At 33.0% G+C, this 17,033-nt stretch overlaps 1 protein-coding gene across 1 annotated transcript in view; it reads right to left on the bottom strand.

Annotated features, from left to right (window-relative positions):
- Positions 1–841: 841 nt before the first annotated feature.
- The window catches only part of LOC137402575 (ficolin-2-like), a 53,437-nt gene continuing 37,245 nt past the window's right edge, over positions 842–17,033 (bottom strand). Inside the window, exons 2-8 of the mRNA XM_068089078.1 lie at positions 4,588–4,772; positions 4,370–4,432; positions 4,024–4,242; positions 3,361–3,497; positions 2,927–3,094; positions 2,156–2,285; positions 842–972 (exon numbers count right to left, since the gene is read on the bottom strand). Coding sequence (XP_067945179.1) covers positions 842–972; positions 2,156–2,285; positions 2,927–3,094; positions 3,361–3,497; positions 4,024–4,242; positions 4,370–4,432; positions 4,588–4,772 — 1,033 coding nt within the window. The remainder of the gene's footprint in view (positions 973–2,155; positions 2,286–2,926; positions 3,095–3,360; positions 3,498–4,023; positions 4,243–4,369; positions 4,433–4,587; positions 4,773–17,033) is intronic.

Below are 17,033 nucleotides of genomic sequence, written 5' to 3'. Positions count from 1 at the left end.
CCTCTTTAGGCATACAAGAAGGAAAAACTATTCTCAAGTTTTTTTCCAGTTGGTAGGCTGCACCGTAATTGCAACATCATTAGTTTGCATCAACAACTTCTCTTTTTTATGATCAAGCTCACTGGTTTTAGATATGATTATTGCAGTAATCCACAATTAGTTGATGAGGAGCACACATCTTCGATGTTCATTTACAGTAGTTTGCTTATTTTTCTTAATAGTAAATCGTAATCTATCAAGTCAATATGTCAAGTAACTTCACATAAATTTTTTATGTTGCATGGAGTTTAAGTTATAAAGTTTATTTGTTGTCGAAGCATCTGGTGATAACTTGTTCATGCCTATTTGCAGCTTAAGTAAGTGAAGCTTACTTGGATATTTTTAAAAGGTCTTTGCATTTCTAAAGCGGGTGACAGAGATTTTAAAACTTGTGTTTTTTACTATTGTTATTATTTTTATTACATTAACAAAGTTTTAAAACTTGTCCATAACTATCAACTTTCTATTTGAGCTCTCTATTAAACTTGTGAATGATGTGGAAAGTTGTCTGATGCTGCCAACTCCAGATGGCAAGGCAGTTGGACATCCGCCATATTTTGCTAAACAAAACAAATTTGCCTACAATTGCTAGAGAAGATTAGTCTGTCATGTTATCATTACACTTTGAATGAAATCATAACGAATTGTTAGAATATATATGCTGATATCAGCAGAAGACCAACATAAAATATATTTAGAAATATAATATATTAGAGTTCCAACAAAGTCATGTTTGAACATCATAAAGTCAAAAGAGCTTAGTTACTAGTCAGTTGAGTCTGTTGACTAGAGTTGATATCACTTAATCTCTACTGACTCTCATCACTGATTCTTTTAGAGGAAAGAAGTAGGACCAGTAAAATCCAGTGTTTGCAACATTATTATAGCCTCCATTGAGATTAGCTCGGTGACAACGCTTGTACCACCACGCACCTGTAATATACACATTGCTGCAACTGAGACTATACTCAAACTCCCTCAACTCCTCTGCCAATAATAGTTGTACTGCACATCTAATGGTAGTCTGTGTTTTTGCTACTAGGTCTTCTATTAATTACTACTAAATATCACAAACTGTTCATCTCATTTTTTTATATACAATCTATGTTTTACTGTTATACATTCTACAAATAGATTTAGTTGTTTTGCTGTTGCTGACACCTACTCCATAGTAAAACTCTAATAATTGGGAATTTTAGCTAAGAATATTTGTTCACTAAACTGTATTTCAATACAGGTTATACAAACAAGATTATAGTTGAACCTATTTATACATTTTCTAAAACTTGCAGCCAGATAACCAATTACCAGATATAGCTTCCAGGGCATCATCAATATGCAATATCCCAGTATAAATTAAAAAATATTTTGATAAGAAGCATAACAATTAAATGCAATTACTAAGTAGCAGATGCAACCTATAACTATTATTGGTTCTATAATTATAACTAAAATAGTAAATACTAACAATTGAGATGCTAATCTTTTAGCCAGACCAGTTTCAGCCACTCATCTATGTCTTATAAGAGTTGCTGTTTCATTGTAGTTGCTACCTTCCAGCCATGTAATTGTTCAGGTTTAAAGCGTGAGACATACTTAAAGATGGTATTTAAAGATAATACTCTGTATTCATTTTAAAGTATGTCACATTACTATTTCGTATTATTTAGATGCAATATCTTAACTGTTTTTATTTGTCGGTGTTGAAAGCTACCGTTAATTGTGTGATACAACCAACTCAAAAAACTACTAGATAATAAACATGCCGCTGTAACCAAGGCTGTATTAAAACAAATTATTCTTACTTTATTATCCTGTCTAAAATTGGCTTGTGTTTTTTGTGGATAGTTTTACAAGATTACTCTATTACATGTAAGCAAATAATCTTTATTCAATAGTTACCTATGCCATCACCTAGTATATATACTCAGTAATAGAAAATCTAACTAGTTACGTATGTTATAATTTTAAGTCTTGTAAAGTTAATAATGTTTATATGGTATAAAACACCTAGCTAACAGGTAATTATAGCATGAGAATACATTAACATTTTAACTCTAATTTCATTTCTACGCGTTTTGAAAAATTGCACAGCTCCATACGGGTTTATGCTTACCATGATAATTCCTTGCACAATTGTACCCATTCCATTCATCATTATCTCTGTCCTTTGTTGAAAAGGACATGCCATTTGAGTAGGACATACCAAACTCAACAAGACTCCCATTATAAGAAGCACTGCTAACCTGTTAGTACATGAAGAATACATCATCACTTAAAAGGATACAGATTACTTAATAGAAGAATCACAAAAATACAACAAATAATTTACTATTTTAATTGAACATAAAACTTAATCAGATAACAACAATTAACAGTAAAATTTACATGCATTAGGAAACTTACTGTAATGTGACAAATATTATTTTGTAATACTATTTTCAAAAGATTAGATAACAACCATGTCGTGTACAGTTCTTAAAGCAATAGGTGTTTTTAAAAACCTTATAACTACTGCATAGCATTTTAGCCTCTCACAACTAACATGCATGAAATTCCATGTGTTCCTACGAACTATAAACTATGCACTTCGATTTATCACACAGTTTTCTTTCTCCACCTCTCTTTTTTCTCCTTTTTTCTCCCCCTCTCTATTTTCTCTTTCTTTATGTTTCCTTTCTTAGCCCCTCCCCATCCCTATTCCACTTTCCCTTTTTTCCATCTCCAATTCTCTCCTCATTTTCCCTCTTCCCGTCCTTCCCTATTTTTCCCTAACCCCATAACCATCCTCCTTTTTTCTGTCATCTCTTTTTTTTGCATTATCCTCTCCTTCTTCTTCTCTCTATTCCTCCCACCCTGTCTTTGTCTCTCTCTGTCCTTCTCCTACTCTCTTTTTCTCTCTCTTTTGTTCCTTTTTCTCCTTATTTCTCTTTCCCTCGCCTTCTCTCTCCTTTTCTCTCTCACTCTCTCTTTCCCTCTTCTTCTGGCTCTTTCTTTCTTCATTTCCATGTATCACATTTTCTACCTCCCCTATCTCTATTTTGTAGTTGTCTCTCTCATGAATAGCATACATTTTTCTTTCATACCCTTGTGTACTACAGTATATACAATGTACCCACATTGAACTTGTAGTTGTTTCTCTCTTTCTTATCTTTTTCCCTATTTTTCTCCTTCCCCTGCCTCTTTTTCTACTTTTCTATCCATTTCTCACTTATAGCATACATTCATTCTTACGAGCCCTAATGTACTTTGGCTTGTAGTTGTGTCTATCACTAATAGCATATGTTCATTTCCACGTGTTATTTCATATTTTGTACTCACATTTAGCTTGTAGTTGTCCCCCTCACTCCCAATTATAAAACTAGACCATGTTCCTGACTTTGTAGTCCCATTGACTGATTTGGCAACAATGTTCAGCCTTCTATTAGTTTGAGTTAATGCATGGATCTTATCCAGTCCTTAAATAATAAGCATGAAAATTAAATTGATACATGTAATAATATATATTTAGCAGCACACTTTCTGTAATACATTTTACAAAGAAACATATTGTCTTTTGGTTCATAAATAGCAGCTTGTTATTTGTCACAGTTAATTTTGGATTTTTACTGTAAGTCATTAAAAGTGGAATATAAGCACAATTTTGAATTGGAAAATGCACTTAGATACCCAAAGAGATAGAAAAATGATCTTCTGCTGGGTTTATTACTAAATTGATCAGCTAAGTTTAGCAGCTATAATATACTCGCTTGCATTACAATTCTTAAACGTTTGAAGAGTAAGCCAAAGATATAGAACATTATATATCATATGATTGCAGCGGAAATTAATTATTATATTTTGTTAGATGTTGGCTACTTCACTGGTTTGACTACTATATAATAACTTTAGGCTGAATAAATAAGCAAAAACTTTGGAAAAAAGTTTTTGCAATTTTTTGTGTCAGGAGCATACTTAAAAAAAGGATGAATATAATATTCTTACCTAGCCAATACTCTCCAGTTATGTTACCAAATCCCTGTTTGTAGCTCAACCAGTCTTGGTAAAAAACAATGCTGCCATCAAACCGTTTCTGGAAGGCAGTCCATCCATGACCATCAAAAAAATCACACCAAACCTTAAATGGATTTAAGTCGCTGGATGGTGGATCGATTAAGTAGACTCCGGAGCTAGTGGATCCATGTTCATAATGGTCTTGGCAATCTATTAAGAAAGTTTCTGAAAATTATTTTTATTTGGTTTGATCCAAGTTATGTATTTAGTAGCAGAAAATTGGAGTCAAGTTGTAGTTGAAAAAAAGGACTAGCGAAATGTGATAAAAGGAAATTACCTTTGCCTATGGACAATGCTGTTGTAGCAGATTTTGTTGTAGCTGCTGATCTCAGTTCAACATCTGTAAATAAAAATAACTTTCACACACTTTGAACTTAATTTTTTGTTTGTAGCTCAGATACTACCTTTTTGTTTTTTGTAGGTTTACACTTATTTCATAACGACCTGTGGAACTCAACACAAAACCAAGTCATCTTTGTGAGAATCATGTAATACCTGAGGTAGAGGATGAGCTAATTATCCTTTCTGGACGCTTAGGAGCATCAAATCGACATGAACTAAGAGTTAGAAGCAAGCTGCTGAGTGTAGTCTGTGCCATTTCTAATTTTAGCAATGTTGTGTTTTCATTACTAGGTTCAAGATCATACCCGTTCAGGTCCGGACACTCAGCTTTTAATAGCCTGTGAATGGTAAAGATTCGCCGTTGGTAAAAAAACAAATTTTTCTCAATACTCCCAGGTTCAATAACGTCAGATTGTGCAGTTGATGATAGCAGAGTCAGCAGCATGAGTTGAAAAAAATTAGCCATTGCAGAGAAGCATTGTTAAAAATACTTTTACAGCTAAGTTTTATCTACATGTGTTTATATACTGGAAGAATAGGCATATGGGTAGCTCCTCCCACTATTCAACTTTACCATGCTCTGACAATCAGAGCATTGTTAATTTGCAGGATAGCTAATTTAAACAGGATTCAAAAAGCTCAAAATTCACCACTTTGAAAGAAAGATTCATGTTTCTTAAGTAAAAGAAATAACAAGTATAACTGACAACATACAATGACCTCACCTATTTCAAAACCTTACCATATGTTTGCTCTCCAACCTGACCCCCTTAATTATTGTTAGTTCTTACTTCCTGTCTACTCCTCAGTTTGACTCTCTGTCAACTCATTTATTTGACTTCCTGTCTACTCTTAGACCTGAAATCCTGTCCACTCATAAACTTGACCTTGTGGTCACTCTCAAATTTGATTCCCTTCCTACTTTAAGATTTGACTCCTGTTCACCTTTAGATCTGACTCTTTGTTTATCTTTAGGTCTGACTCCTGTCTACTCTTACATCTGACTTCCTGTTTAATTTGAGATCTAACTTCTGTTTTAATTATATATCTATCTTTATATTCACTTTGAGAAAAGTGCAAACAAAACAGGATCTACCACCATTTTAGAACATAGCAAAAATTACCACCAATTTCTTCTAGTAAATATACATGTTTTTTAGTACTTCAAGGGAATCATAACTGCAATGCATAACTTGAAAACATGTTCAATCTTTTTTTACGTATATCAAAAAAGTACTTGAAGATAACCCCCTAACACCCAAAAACATTTGTATTTATTGAATAATAAAAACTTATGTTTATGTATAGCTATAGGTACTGAAGGCATTCAGCACTCCTTGGTTAATAGTAGTGATATTATCTAACAATAAAACTTATGAATGCCAGGTGGACTGTCTGCCACCTACTTATCAGTATTATGACAATTGATTAAAGTGTTGATAGTGTATCTCTTATCTTAACATACTCAACTGTATGGTAACACTAGTAATGTCAATAGCAAAGTCTGGCTTTAGATATGGCGAAGTCTAGCATGTGCTAATATACAACACTGTATAACATAGATTGATTAAATCTATCATGGGTTTGGGTGAAACAAGATATATTTATGTATATATATATATATATTTATATATATATATATACTCATGCTATAGACAGTACTGTTTCGGCTATTGAAGCCTCATCAGTGCAGCTCAAAGCTTAGGCAAGGGAAACAATTCCCATTACCCATGAGAGTTGACTTCCTGCCACCAAACAACTAAGTTGCCTCGCAGACTTTAAGAAAGTCAATGTGCTGGCACCAGAGTGCTCAAATCACAAAAGTGATGAGCTTTGCACAAAGGCTAATAGTGCCGCAACTCTCACAGAGTGCTCAACCAAACCGAAGTGAGGGAGCATATATATATATATATATATATATATATATATATATATATATATATATATATATATACATACATATATATATACATATATATATACATATATATGTATATATATAGTACAGACAGTATATGTATACATACATATGGTATACATACAGGCATGGTACAGTACACGTACATAGGTATGTACGTACGTACATACCTATGTATGTACGTACGTATGTATGTACATACGTATGTACGCATGTACATATGTATGTCTATATGTATGTATGTACATATGTATGTAGTTACGTATGTATGTATGTATGTACGTATGTATGTACGTATGTACGTCCAGATGTAAGTTTGTATGTATGTACTTTTGTACGTACATATGTATGTACATACGTACGTACATACGTACGTACATACGTACGTACATATGTACGTACATGCGTACGTACAAATGTATGTACGTATGTACGTACGTATGTACGTATGTACGTACGTATGTACGTACGTATGTACATACATATATACGTTCGTATGTACGTATGTATGTACGTATGTATGTATGTATGTACGTACGTATGTATGTACGTATGTACGTACCTATGTAGGCACGTATGTACCTACGTATGTACGTACGTATGTATGTATGTACGTTTGTATGTACGTACAATCGTACGTACAAACGTGCGTACATACATACGTACATACGTACGTACGTACATACATACGTATGTGCATACATACGTACATACGTACGTACATATGTACATACATACATACGTACGTATGTACGTATGTATGTACGTACGTACGTATGTATGTACGTATGTACGTACGTACCAACATACGTACGTACATACATACGCACGTACGTACGTATGTACGTACGTATGTATGTTTGTATGTACATACGTATGTACGTACATATGTACGTACGTATGTGTGTATGTATGTACGTACCGATGTACGTATGTATGTATGTTTGTACGCATGTCGTTTGTACGTGCGTACGTACATACGTACATACATACGTACGTACATACGTACATACGTACGTGCGTATGTACGTACGTATGTATGTTGGTACGTACGTACATACGTATGTACGCACATACATACATACATACGTACATACGTATGTATGTATGTACATACGTATGTACGTACGTATGTACGTTCGTATGTATGTATGTACGTATGCATGTACATACGTATGTATGTACGTACGTATGTACGTTTGTATGTACGTACGTATGTACGTATGTACGTACGTATGTACATATGTATGTATGTACGTATGTATGTATGTATGTATGTATGTACGAATGTATGTGCGTATGTATGTACGTATGTATGTACGTATGTATGTATGTATGTATGCACATACATACGGTTGTATGTACATATGTGCGTACGTACATACGCATGTACATATGTATGTATGTACGTTCGCACGCATGTATGCATGTATGTACATATGTATGTATGTACGTATGTGCATATGTATGTAGGTACGTATGTACATAGGTACGTATTTACGTGTATACGTATATACGTATGTATGTACGTATGTACGTATGTACGTATGTACGTATGTACGTATGTACGCATGTATGTATGTATGTACTAGTCAAATGCCCTGCCAGGTCCAGGTAATAGAAAAAAGCATTTGAACAAGAGATTTATGTTTACTTGTATTTAATGACCACAACACAAACCATTTTACTTTCAAGTATCATGTCATTAAAAATGAAACAACCATGAATGTTTTCAAACATTATTTAAACAGCTGCGACTTATTAGTTTCATATTGGAAAGTAATGGTTTTTTCGAAACGAACTAAGAGACAAAATAAAACTGTAAATGTGTTTAAATGTAGGTGGGAAATTATTTGCATGTATAGGTTGAACAAAGCATATTTTGCTATATTTACAAGGATAAGGTATTTGGTGAGTTTTTCAATACCTCAATGTTATTAATCAAATGTTACCTAGCTGTCAGCTACCAACAAGTTTGCGCAATTGGAATGATTTCTTCCCTTTATAAAATTGCTTGCAGAGCTCTCCGAGGTTCAATCTTAGGTTTTTATTTAATTCAGTTATTAATTAGGGAATTAGTTCATTACAAAAACTAGTTTAACACCATCTTGTTTGCTGACGGCGCAGACATCTTTTTGGAAGTTAAATTTCCTGAAGAAGTCGGTTCTTTGATAAATAACTTATAGAGCATTGTCAAAAACAGGTGTTATATAAAGTAATTGACACTAAATGTTGAAAAGAGTAACTCAATTATAACCGAAAAGCAAAAAAAGATTTTATTTTTATAATAATTTCAATCATTAGTTTTAACATAAACCTTGATGAAAATACCCAAAATCGTGGTGTAATTATGTACATTTATTCTACATAAAATAAGTTCTCCCATATTGCACAGTTATTTTCTGAACTTGCAAAGTATCTCTGGACTGGTTTATCTTGTTTCCTCTTAATCAAATAATGTAACAATTTTTTTTGATAACTGTCATATCAAAAGTAACTTATTTTTTGTCTGGTAGCCTGGAGAAAGCTCCTTTGGTAGCTAGGTAGCCTGACTTATCTAAACAACATCATTTTTATATATAAGCGTATTTTAAAAACTTTGTACATTTTATATAAATGTTTGCATATAATGTCATATCAATGCTGTGGGTATGCGTTAGAGAGCATCAGCTGTAGCTGATAATTAGCTACTGTAGTTATGTTGACGCGGTTTACTTAAGACAGATAAGAAACTGGCAGACGTGCTTTTCCATGCGTCTGCTCACTGACTACATCCTCTATTTTTAGAATACTAATATTAAGCTCTACACTGTATTAAGAACTGTAAACTTTAAAAACTATTTACTATTTAAAGTGTCATGGTTGTGACCATTCATCAGCTAAAACTGAAATCATCTGGGGCTCATGTGACTGTGCGCAACAACATATCAAGTAGCCTAAAGATTAAAGCCAACAATAAAAGACTTTAATTTTCTTATGTAACCACAATGCAAATCAACTGCATATTAGAATGTATCTCCTTTGACGCTCATTTAGTGAGTTTAAACCTGCAAGCTGAAGTTTGTATAGATTAAGGCATTTCTCTCATAAGCAAAAATTTCAGCGTTTACTGGTCTTATCGTAACTACTTTCTTTTTACTAGATGGACCTATATTTAAGCTGCCATATGAACCTACTAAGCTAAGCTGATGTTTATTTTGATTGACAATTGAAGCTGCTAAGATGGTTGTAGTATTTTGTCCTAAATAGGCCCTCTATCAGGCCAACACATGTATGCTTGGCCGCACCAATTTCATTAGTCATAACTGCAGCCTGATAAATGACAGAATTGGATGCGCATGTATTTGACAACAGTTGTGTATTCTTGTCTCGACAGTTACATATTGCTGTTGACTTTTGGTTTAATAGCTGTGCTTTGTTGCTGTTCACAATGATTTCTCTAGTATTCTTCATGCAGGTATAGCTAAGTTTTATATGGTTACCATTGAATAGCAAATATAGTATTTGCTCTTTGGAATATTCTTAATGCAGAGCTCTGAAAAAGAGCTTTCATAGGTTGGTGGCAACATTTCTAGAGAAAGGGATTATACCAGAAAATTTTTACATTTATCCTGGATTTTGGTTCAAATGTTATGTGGTGTTGCATTCTTATTGAATGTCAATTTTATAATGGTAACCACTTTTATTAAAGGCTCATTGGTGTTATTTCGTATGTTGTCTAAATATATCTTGATTAGATGATATTGTGGAGAAGTGCAGACTAATTGATGCCGGAAGGTTCCTAATGATTGACTGCAAATGGTTAGATTTTGTTTGCATCTGTTTGGTCTTATTAGGCTTGCCAAAATGAGATATACATATAAGCAATAATCCTGCTTGCTTGTATAATTTATTCCGTAGACCTAAAGTTATATCCAAAAAATCAACGATGCTTTCATTTGCAGCTACAGTTATGTTCAGCCCCCATTTTAGGAATAATATGCCAAAATCTTGTAGAGCTTTTCATTTTTTTAAGGGTTGCTCTCTCTGCCCCCAGTCCATCATCGCTGTATAATCCGAAAGTCTCTTTTGTGATATGATTTATCTGATGTAGCATAAAGCGACCAATTTGTTCACAATTTTCTGTTCCATCACAGAAACCCATAGCCGCATCGAAGCAGTCCGCATGCCCTGATTTCCATCATGCTTCAGGGTCACTGTATAGAAAGGAATTTTTGCTGTGCATGATTATTCTATGCTCATCAGATGTTTTAGTCTTGTAGTTGAAGGCAAACTCTAAAGCTAGAGTTAAAATATCAATAGATATAGATAGGTAGAATTCAACAACATCGAATGATAGATATCTACGCTAGCTTTTTAAATAATAGCATTGAACCATGTGATTAAACCATGCAGTTTCCTCCATTTATTTACGCTGATGGTGTTATTTATTTTAAAGTTTATATTTTCTACTATGTTTTTACTTATGATGTCTAGTTTGTTCTTAGTTGGGTTGTTTATATGGCAACATCTTTTTGTGGCAAAGCATCTCATGCGGTCTTTTATAGGGATAACGGCATCATTGGTCGCCAATGATTTTGCACTGTCACAGATGTCAAGTGAACAAACTATTTCCATCAATTACTTTATGATAAAAGATATAGTGTTGTTTTCAACCTTGCTATAAGACCTGGGTATGCTGTTTTTGAAAATATTGTTACGAGGGTTACTATCCAGCTTATGATAGTTAGTTCTTTTTTTTGCAGGTACTACGACGGTTTTGATTTTCTTCACATGTTGTTTAATATCCGGTTGCATTTTCCTTAAAAAATTGCCCTTTAAATTGTTAAACTCACTGTGTCTATGTTGAGTAGATGAGGCTCAAACTTCAGGAAAATCAGGGTGTTTTTTTAAAGAAATCAAGATGCAGGCTGCTTTGATGTGGTTATGTGTTGTATGATAGAGCAGAAATATGCAAACAAGTTGGCTGCTTTATGCTACATCGGATTAATTAGACCACAAAAGAGACTTTTGGATTATCCCGAAATGATGGACTTGGCGTAGTGATAGCAACTCCTAAACAAACTGAAAAACTCAAGAAAGATTTTTGCACATTGTTCTGTCAATATGGACTGATAATAACTGCAGAGGCAAAAAAAGTTGTCAAATTTCTAGATATACCCTTAGATTTGCAAAATATATTATAAAAGCCAATCAGCAAGCCCAATAAAACTCTTAAATGCAAACGTGCACAAAAAATTGAACCACCTGCCCCCAATCCTTAGGAAAATTCTGGCATCAATCAGTTTGCGCTTCTCCACAATATCATGTAATCAAAATATATTTTGACAACATAGTAAAGAACACCAACAAACCTTTAATAGAAGTTTTTACCATCATAAGTTGACATTTAGTGAGAATGCAACACCCCATAACACCTGGACTAAACACAGAGCAAATATACTCTGGTATAACTCTTTTTCTTCCAAAATGTTGTCACTAATCTGGAAGAGCTCTTCTTCAAAGCTCTGAATAAAGAAGTTCAAACAAATCAAAAGCTTTGTTAGTTAGAAGCAATAACAAAATTTTAATACTCAATAGAAGCAATTAAAACCTAGCTATAGCTGCATGAAAAAAGATTGGACAAATTATTCCGAATAACAACAAAACACAGCTATCAAACAAAAATTCAACAGCAACATGCAACTGTCAAGACAAGTTCGTTGCCAAATGCATGCGCGTCTAGTTATGTCATCTATGAGGCTATGGTTATGATTAATAAACATGATGCTGTCAGTCATACATATGTTGACCTGAAAGAGGGCCCGTTCAAGACACGATACTACAACCATCTTAGCAGCTACAACCATCCTGCACAACCAACATCATTGTAGCTAAACAGTTTTATATGGCAGCCTAACGATCAGTCCATTTGGTATCGACTTCTGATCGGAGCATAAACATACATTTATGGAATAAATATAATTGCATCATCTTAAAAGTGGTCATAGCATGCATACATAAAGAATAAAAAAGTATCAATTCCCAATGTCTATTGTATGCGGAGAACTGGTCAGCTCTACCTGCTTCTCTGAAATGCTCCTCCTTCTATAATCTTCTCATCTTTTGTCTCTGCCTTGTTGTGGTCTCTGCATCCCGTCGTGACACTTTATTCTTTGTTCTGCTTATGTGACCCATAGACTGCTGAGTCATCTTGGTCCCTTATCGCTGGCCAGCCTTCCGAGCAAAGAAGAGGGGCTCGGGTCAGTTCGGCAACCAATCATCATGCCGGCACTTGCCCTGTTCGCGATGCTCTTCCATCACAGTATTGAAAAAAGTGAGTAGTTACAACAAGCCCAATAAATGTTGTAATTTTTACATATGGGAGAATTACTTTAATCGATATAAACCTGAGCATGCAAGTTTAAACCCGCGAACAATCTTGTGTCAAAGAGGCACCATTCTAATAAGCACTTGATTTTGATCAAATAAAAGTATTATATTGTTTGCTTTTATCTTTGGGCTACTTCACGAGTCAATGCTTACCGTAGCATGAGCTCTAGTGAATTTCAGTTTTTTCTGAAAGTTTACAATTCCTAATACATGATATACATACATGTATATGCAAATACATATATACTCGTATATATATAGATATATAAATACATACATATATATATATATATGTATATATATATATATATATGTTTTTAGTGTAGAGTTCTCTTTTTATATACTTTTGCACTTGCTTTTAGTTAATATATATGTATATATATATATATATATATATATATATATAGATATATATATATATATATACATATATACATATATATATATATATTTTTTTACTTTGGTAAACAGCATTTCATAACAATGTCAGTCCAATTTTTGAGTAATTAGGTGTTTACATAGAAAATTAAACAAAGTTCTTAAGCATTATTTGCTGATTTTAGGTCTTTATATATTAGTATGCTTTCATAAAACTTTATGACTGCTCGCAGTCAAGTGTTCAAACACAATTAGTAAACTTCACAAAATACCAATAACGCGACAAAAATTACAAATGTAAAAATTCCCACTTCTGCAATGCTTTGTGCTTCTTTTTAAGAAATTGGCTCATCTGATTTAAAATTCAATTATAAGTTGAGACAAGACACGTCACAACCTAGTTCTAGTTAAAAACAATGTATAAAGTTATGTTTAAAATAATGTATAAAGCAAGGTTACATAAGATGAAAGTAATAGAATTGTGTCAAAAAATAATTTATGCTAGAATTATCCTTATTGTTATATAGATTATTATAATAGGCAGCATTCCTATTAGGATCTGTTATGTTCCAACACCCGTTTGTTAAAAGATATTTTTTGTTGTGAACCAAACCTTCGTTTGAGCCACTGTTTATGCACGTTGGCGAGTAGCACTGTTCTGTGCTTTGGTACCTTAGCTCTTTCTTTTACTTCTGTTCATTTTGTCATTGCGTCAAATTGTCGCAAGTACAATCATTGCACTTTTAAAATTACAATGTTCATCTGTTTCAGGGATGGCATAGTACAATAAAAATTTTGTATAAAAGAGGGCAGCAACCAATGTAAAAATTGTCAAATATTTATAAAATGTTGCACAATTGAAAAATTAGTAACAAAATGGTATGGTAACTTTATTAACTAATACATGTAGTTACCTACAGTAACTGTATTGTATTTCAGGTATTTATTGGTTACAATCTGCAACAAAATGCAAAACTGTACTAAGGGTACCAAATGCATTACATACGGAAAAGAGTTCTTACCTTCGAGACTTATGTACATGTATAACATGAACTTTGAGTTCACTTTAAATAAGGTTAGCTTATTCAACTCAAACTGAAAACTAACTTTTAGTATGTATTTTTAACTAGTTTACTGAATTTCAAATTTTTATCTATAATTTTGTATAATTTCTTAGCTTCTGCTTTAATCATAAATTTGACCGTGTTTGGTTTAAACTTGTTTTCAACCTAATTCAACAATAAAAGCCAATTGAGGAAATTTTTGAAAGCCACCTCTTGCACATTTGACCATTTAATGGCCATTGAAAAGAAAAACCAATGTTTTTCTGTTATACAGTATGTACATACTTTTACAGTAACGTGGCTTGAGCAGGTGCATGTGGCGAGTAGAGCAGAAAGAGAAAGAGAGTACAGTAACATAAATAATTAACATTAATTATGTTACTGTACACTTAAAATGAATTTTAATACGTAATGAAATGGAACTTTCTTGGAAGGCTAAAAGAAGTTGTCCAATCCTGTCAAAGGGATTGCAACTCAGATCTTTCTACTTGTTTCAAAAGATAGTTTACAACGTTTGGTTCTGAAAAGCAGAAATGGCCGGAAGGACACAACTTGCCTGCTGGGCAGAGAGTGCTCACAGAATGCATGCTAACTGAGTGCAATGATGCCTTATTAAGGTTAATGCTTGCTGGTGCTTTGTAAATGCTGATGCAACGCAGTCTATTGCTAACTAGCTAAAATTAAAAAAGAATCCAAAGACGGTTGTATTTTATCTTGTATAAAATGTGCACAACAATCAATGCAACCATACATGCAGAAGTTTATGTGTGGTTATACCCTCTAGGGCAGAGCTTTAACAAGTTCTAGAAAGTAATGCGAATGTGTCAACTGTCTTGAGTAGCTAGTTATATATATGTTACATACATATGATAATTTATATTTACGTAGTAGTAAACCGATTTGTAAACATATGATAAAATAAGACAAATAAAACATGATTTAATATGAAAAAAAATAAAAATTAATATCGAATGAATAAAGCACGAAAAACATGACATACAAAGAGAATAAATAACGATGTACATTATATCTGGATTGTTTATATATACCAGTTCACATCAGTAAATTGGGCACTTGAAATTAAAAGTTCTTTTTCAAAAAACTTAAGGCAATAGCACTTCTTCAGGCGTGCTTTCAACTGTAAGTTTTTTGTTTAATTTGTTTTTATTATTTGTGCTGTTCAACGCTTTTCAGTTGAAAAAGTTCTATCCGATGAAGTCTGTTTTTGACGACTCCTCCAAATTTCTCTAAAAGAGCTCATGCACCTTTCATTAACATGGTGCATAAAAAACCTATGACAATCTTTACTAGATGTTTATTAGCAATGAACCTAGTAGGGTTTTCATACCAACTTATAGCTTCCTTGATTTCTGCCAATGTGTGTTTTTTTGTATCTTCTAGTGTACTTGTTGGCCATCACTATATTATTGCTTTCCCTTAATGCCGATACCAAACATGGATTCCAACTCCTTAAAGTCATCAGTCGTAAGCATCTCCCTGCGCTTGTATTTATGGATTTCTTTTTTTTATTATTAATATTTGCAATTTTTGATTGGTTGTGACCATATTCCTTGACAATATTAACAATACGGGCGCCTTCATGTCCAATTTTGCTGTACTAGAAATCTTTTTTTTCTTTGTCCTTTAACGTTCGTATTGGTCTCAGATTCCAAAGCTAACGAAATTAATATAGACACTTGTAGATATTTATGGATATACTGAATAAAAGTATATATTAATTATGACTTTAACGATAAAAATGAATAAATTGCTTTCGCATAGGTACTTTTTACAAAGTTTCTTACGTGGAATGCTGACCTGTGAGAAATCGATCATCATGTTTCTTCCAAATGTTGTGAAAATGTTTTCGGCGAACATCATTCTGCCATCTTTGTTATTCTGATGTACGTATAATAAGCACACTGATTTCCAAACTTTAACTTGAGCGAAAAGCCTCTTGAATTCATATAGGGGAAAAATGTATATGGTGAGATGAAAACCTCACCATGCTCAACCTTGTAAGGTGAAAAAAATTGCATATCAGTGTAATCGTATCCTGAGGGTGCACTGCACCTTAAATTCTAAGTTTTCATTTCGTTTTTTACGTGAGCGAGCATGTACTCTATACAAATGTTTGACTACCATGTAGCCCATTGCAACAATTTTTACATATTTTCATTAATGTTTCATGATTAGTTTTTTTTATAATTTTCATTTTTATTTTATATTTGTATGTACTATAAGGCTTGTTCAGTGCCTACATAAGTTAAACTAATTAGCAGTTTGTGCTTAAATGGCAAATATTTGCATAACACCTGATACTGTATATGTTGCAAAACAACATCAAGACAAGCATGCTTGTGTAACATCTTTATATTTATTGTTAATTTGATAGACTCCATAAAAATAATTCTTTTTGTTTTGAGCGAACACTTTTAAGGAAAATTTTTCCATTTTTACAATGCTTAACATGTTATCGTAATTTCGAGTCATCATAAACCCTGCCTATTGTTAAAGGAGAATTATTTGTATAATGTGTAATGTAACTATCTCTCCTTAAATGTAAGCTAGAACACGTTTAAACTAAAAAATAAAAAAAGCTTTCACACGGTTCTGTTTTACATTATTTTTACTTTTGGCATAAAGATATGATTTTTGCGCTATAAGTTTTTTTTTGCCTCTTACAACTTTTTCAAAAATAAATGATTCAAGATAGGCAAAAATTCAGCATATGGCAACACATGACGCACCTTCAAATTAAAACTTAGTTTTAACTAAAACTTAGACCACAGATATTAAACCGCTATTAATTTTCTTGATCTATAATTAAAATAGGGCAGTGCTATTATATTTTTTTTAATTAACTT

This window comes from Watersipora subatra, chromosome 8 (genome assembly GCF_963576615.1).
Source record: "Watersipora subatra chromosome 8, tzWatSuba1.1, whole genome shotgun sequence".
In the NCBI taxonomy this organism is placed as follows: Eukaryota; Metazoa; Bryozoa; class Gymnolaemata; order Cheilostomatida; family Watersiporidae; genus Watersipora; species Watersipora subatra.
The sequence above is the reverse complement of the archived record's forward strand: the minus strand, read 5'-3'. Positions and strand labels throughout refer to the sequence as shown.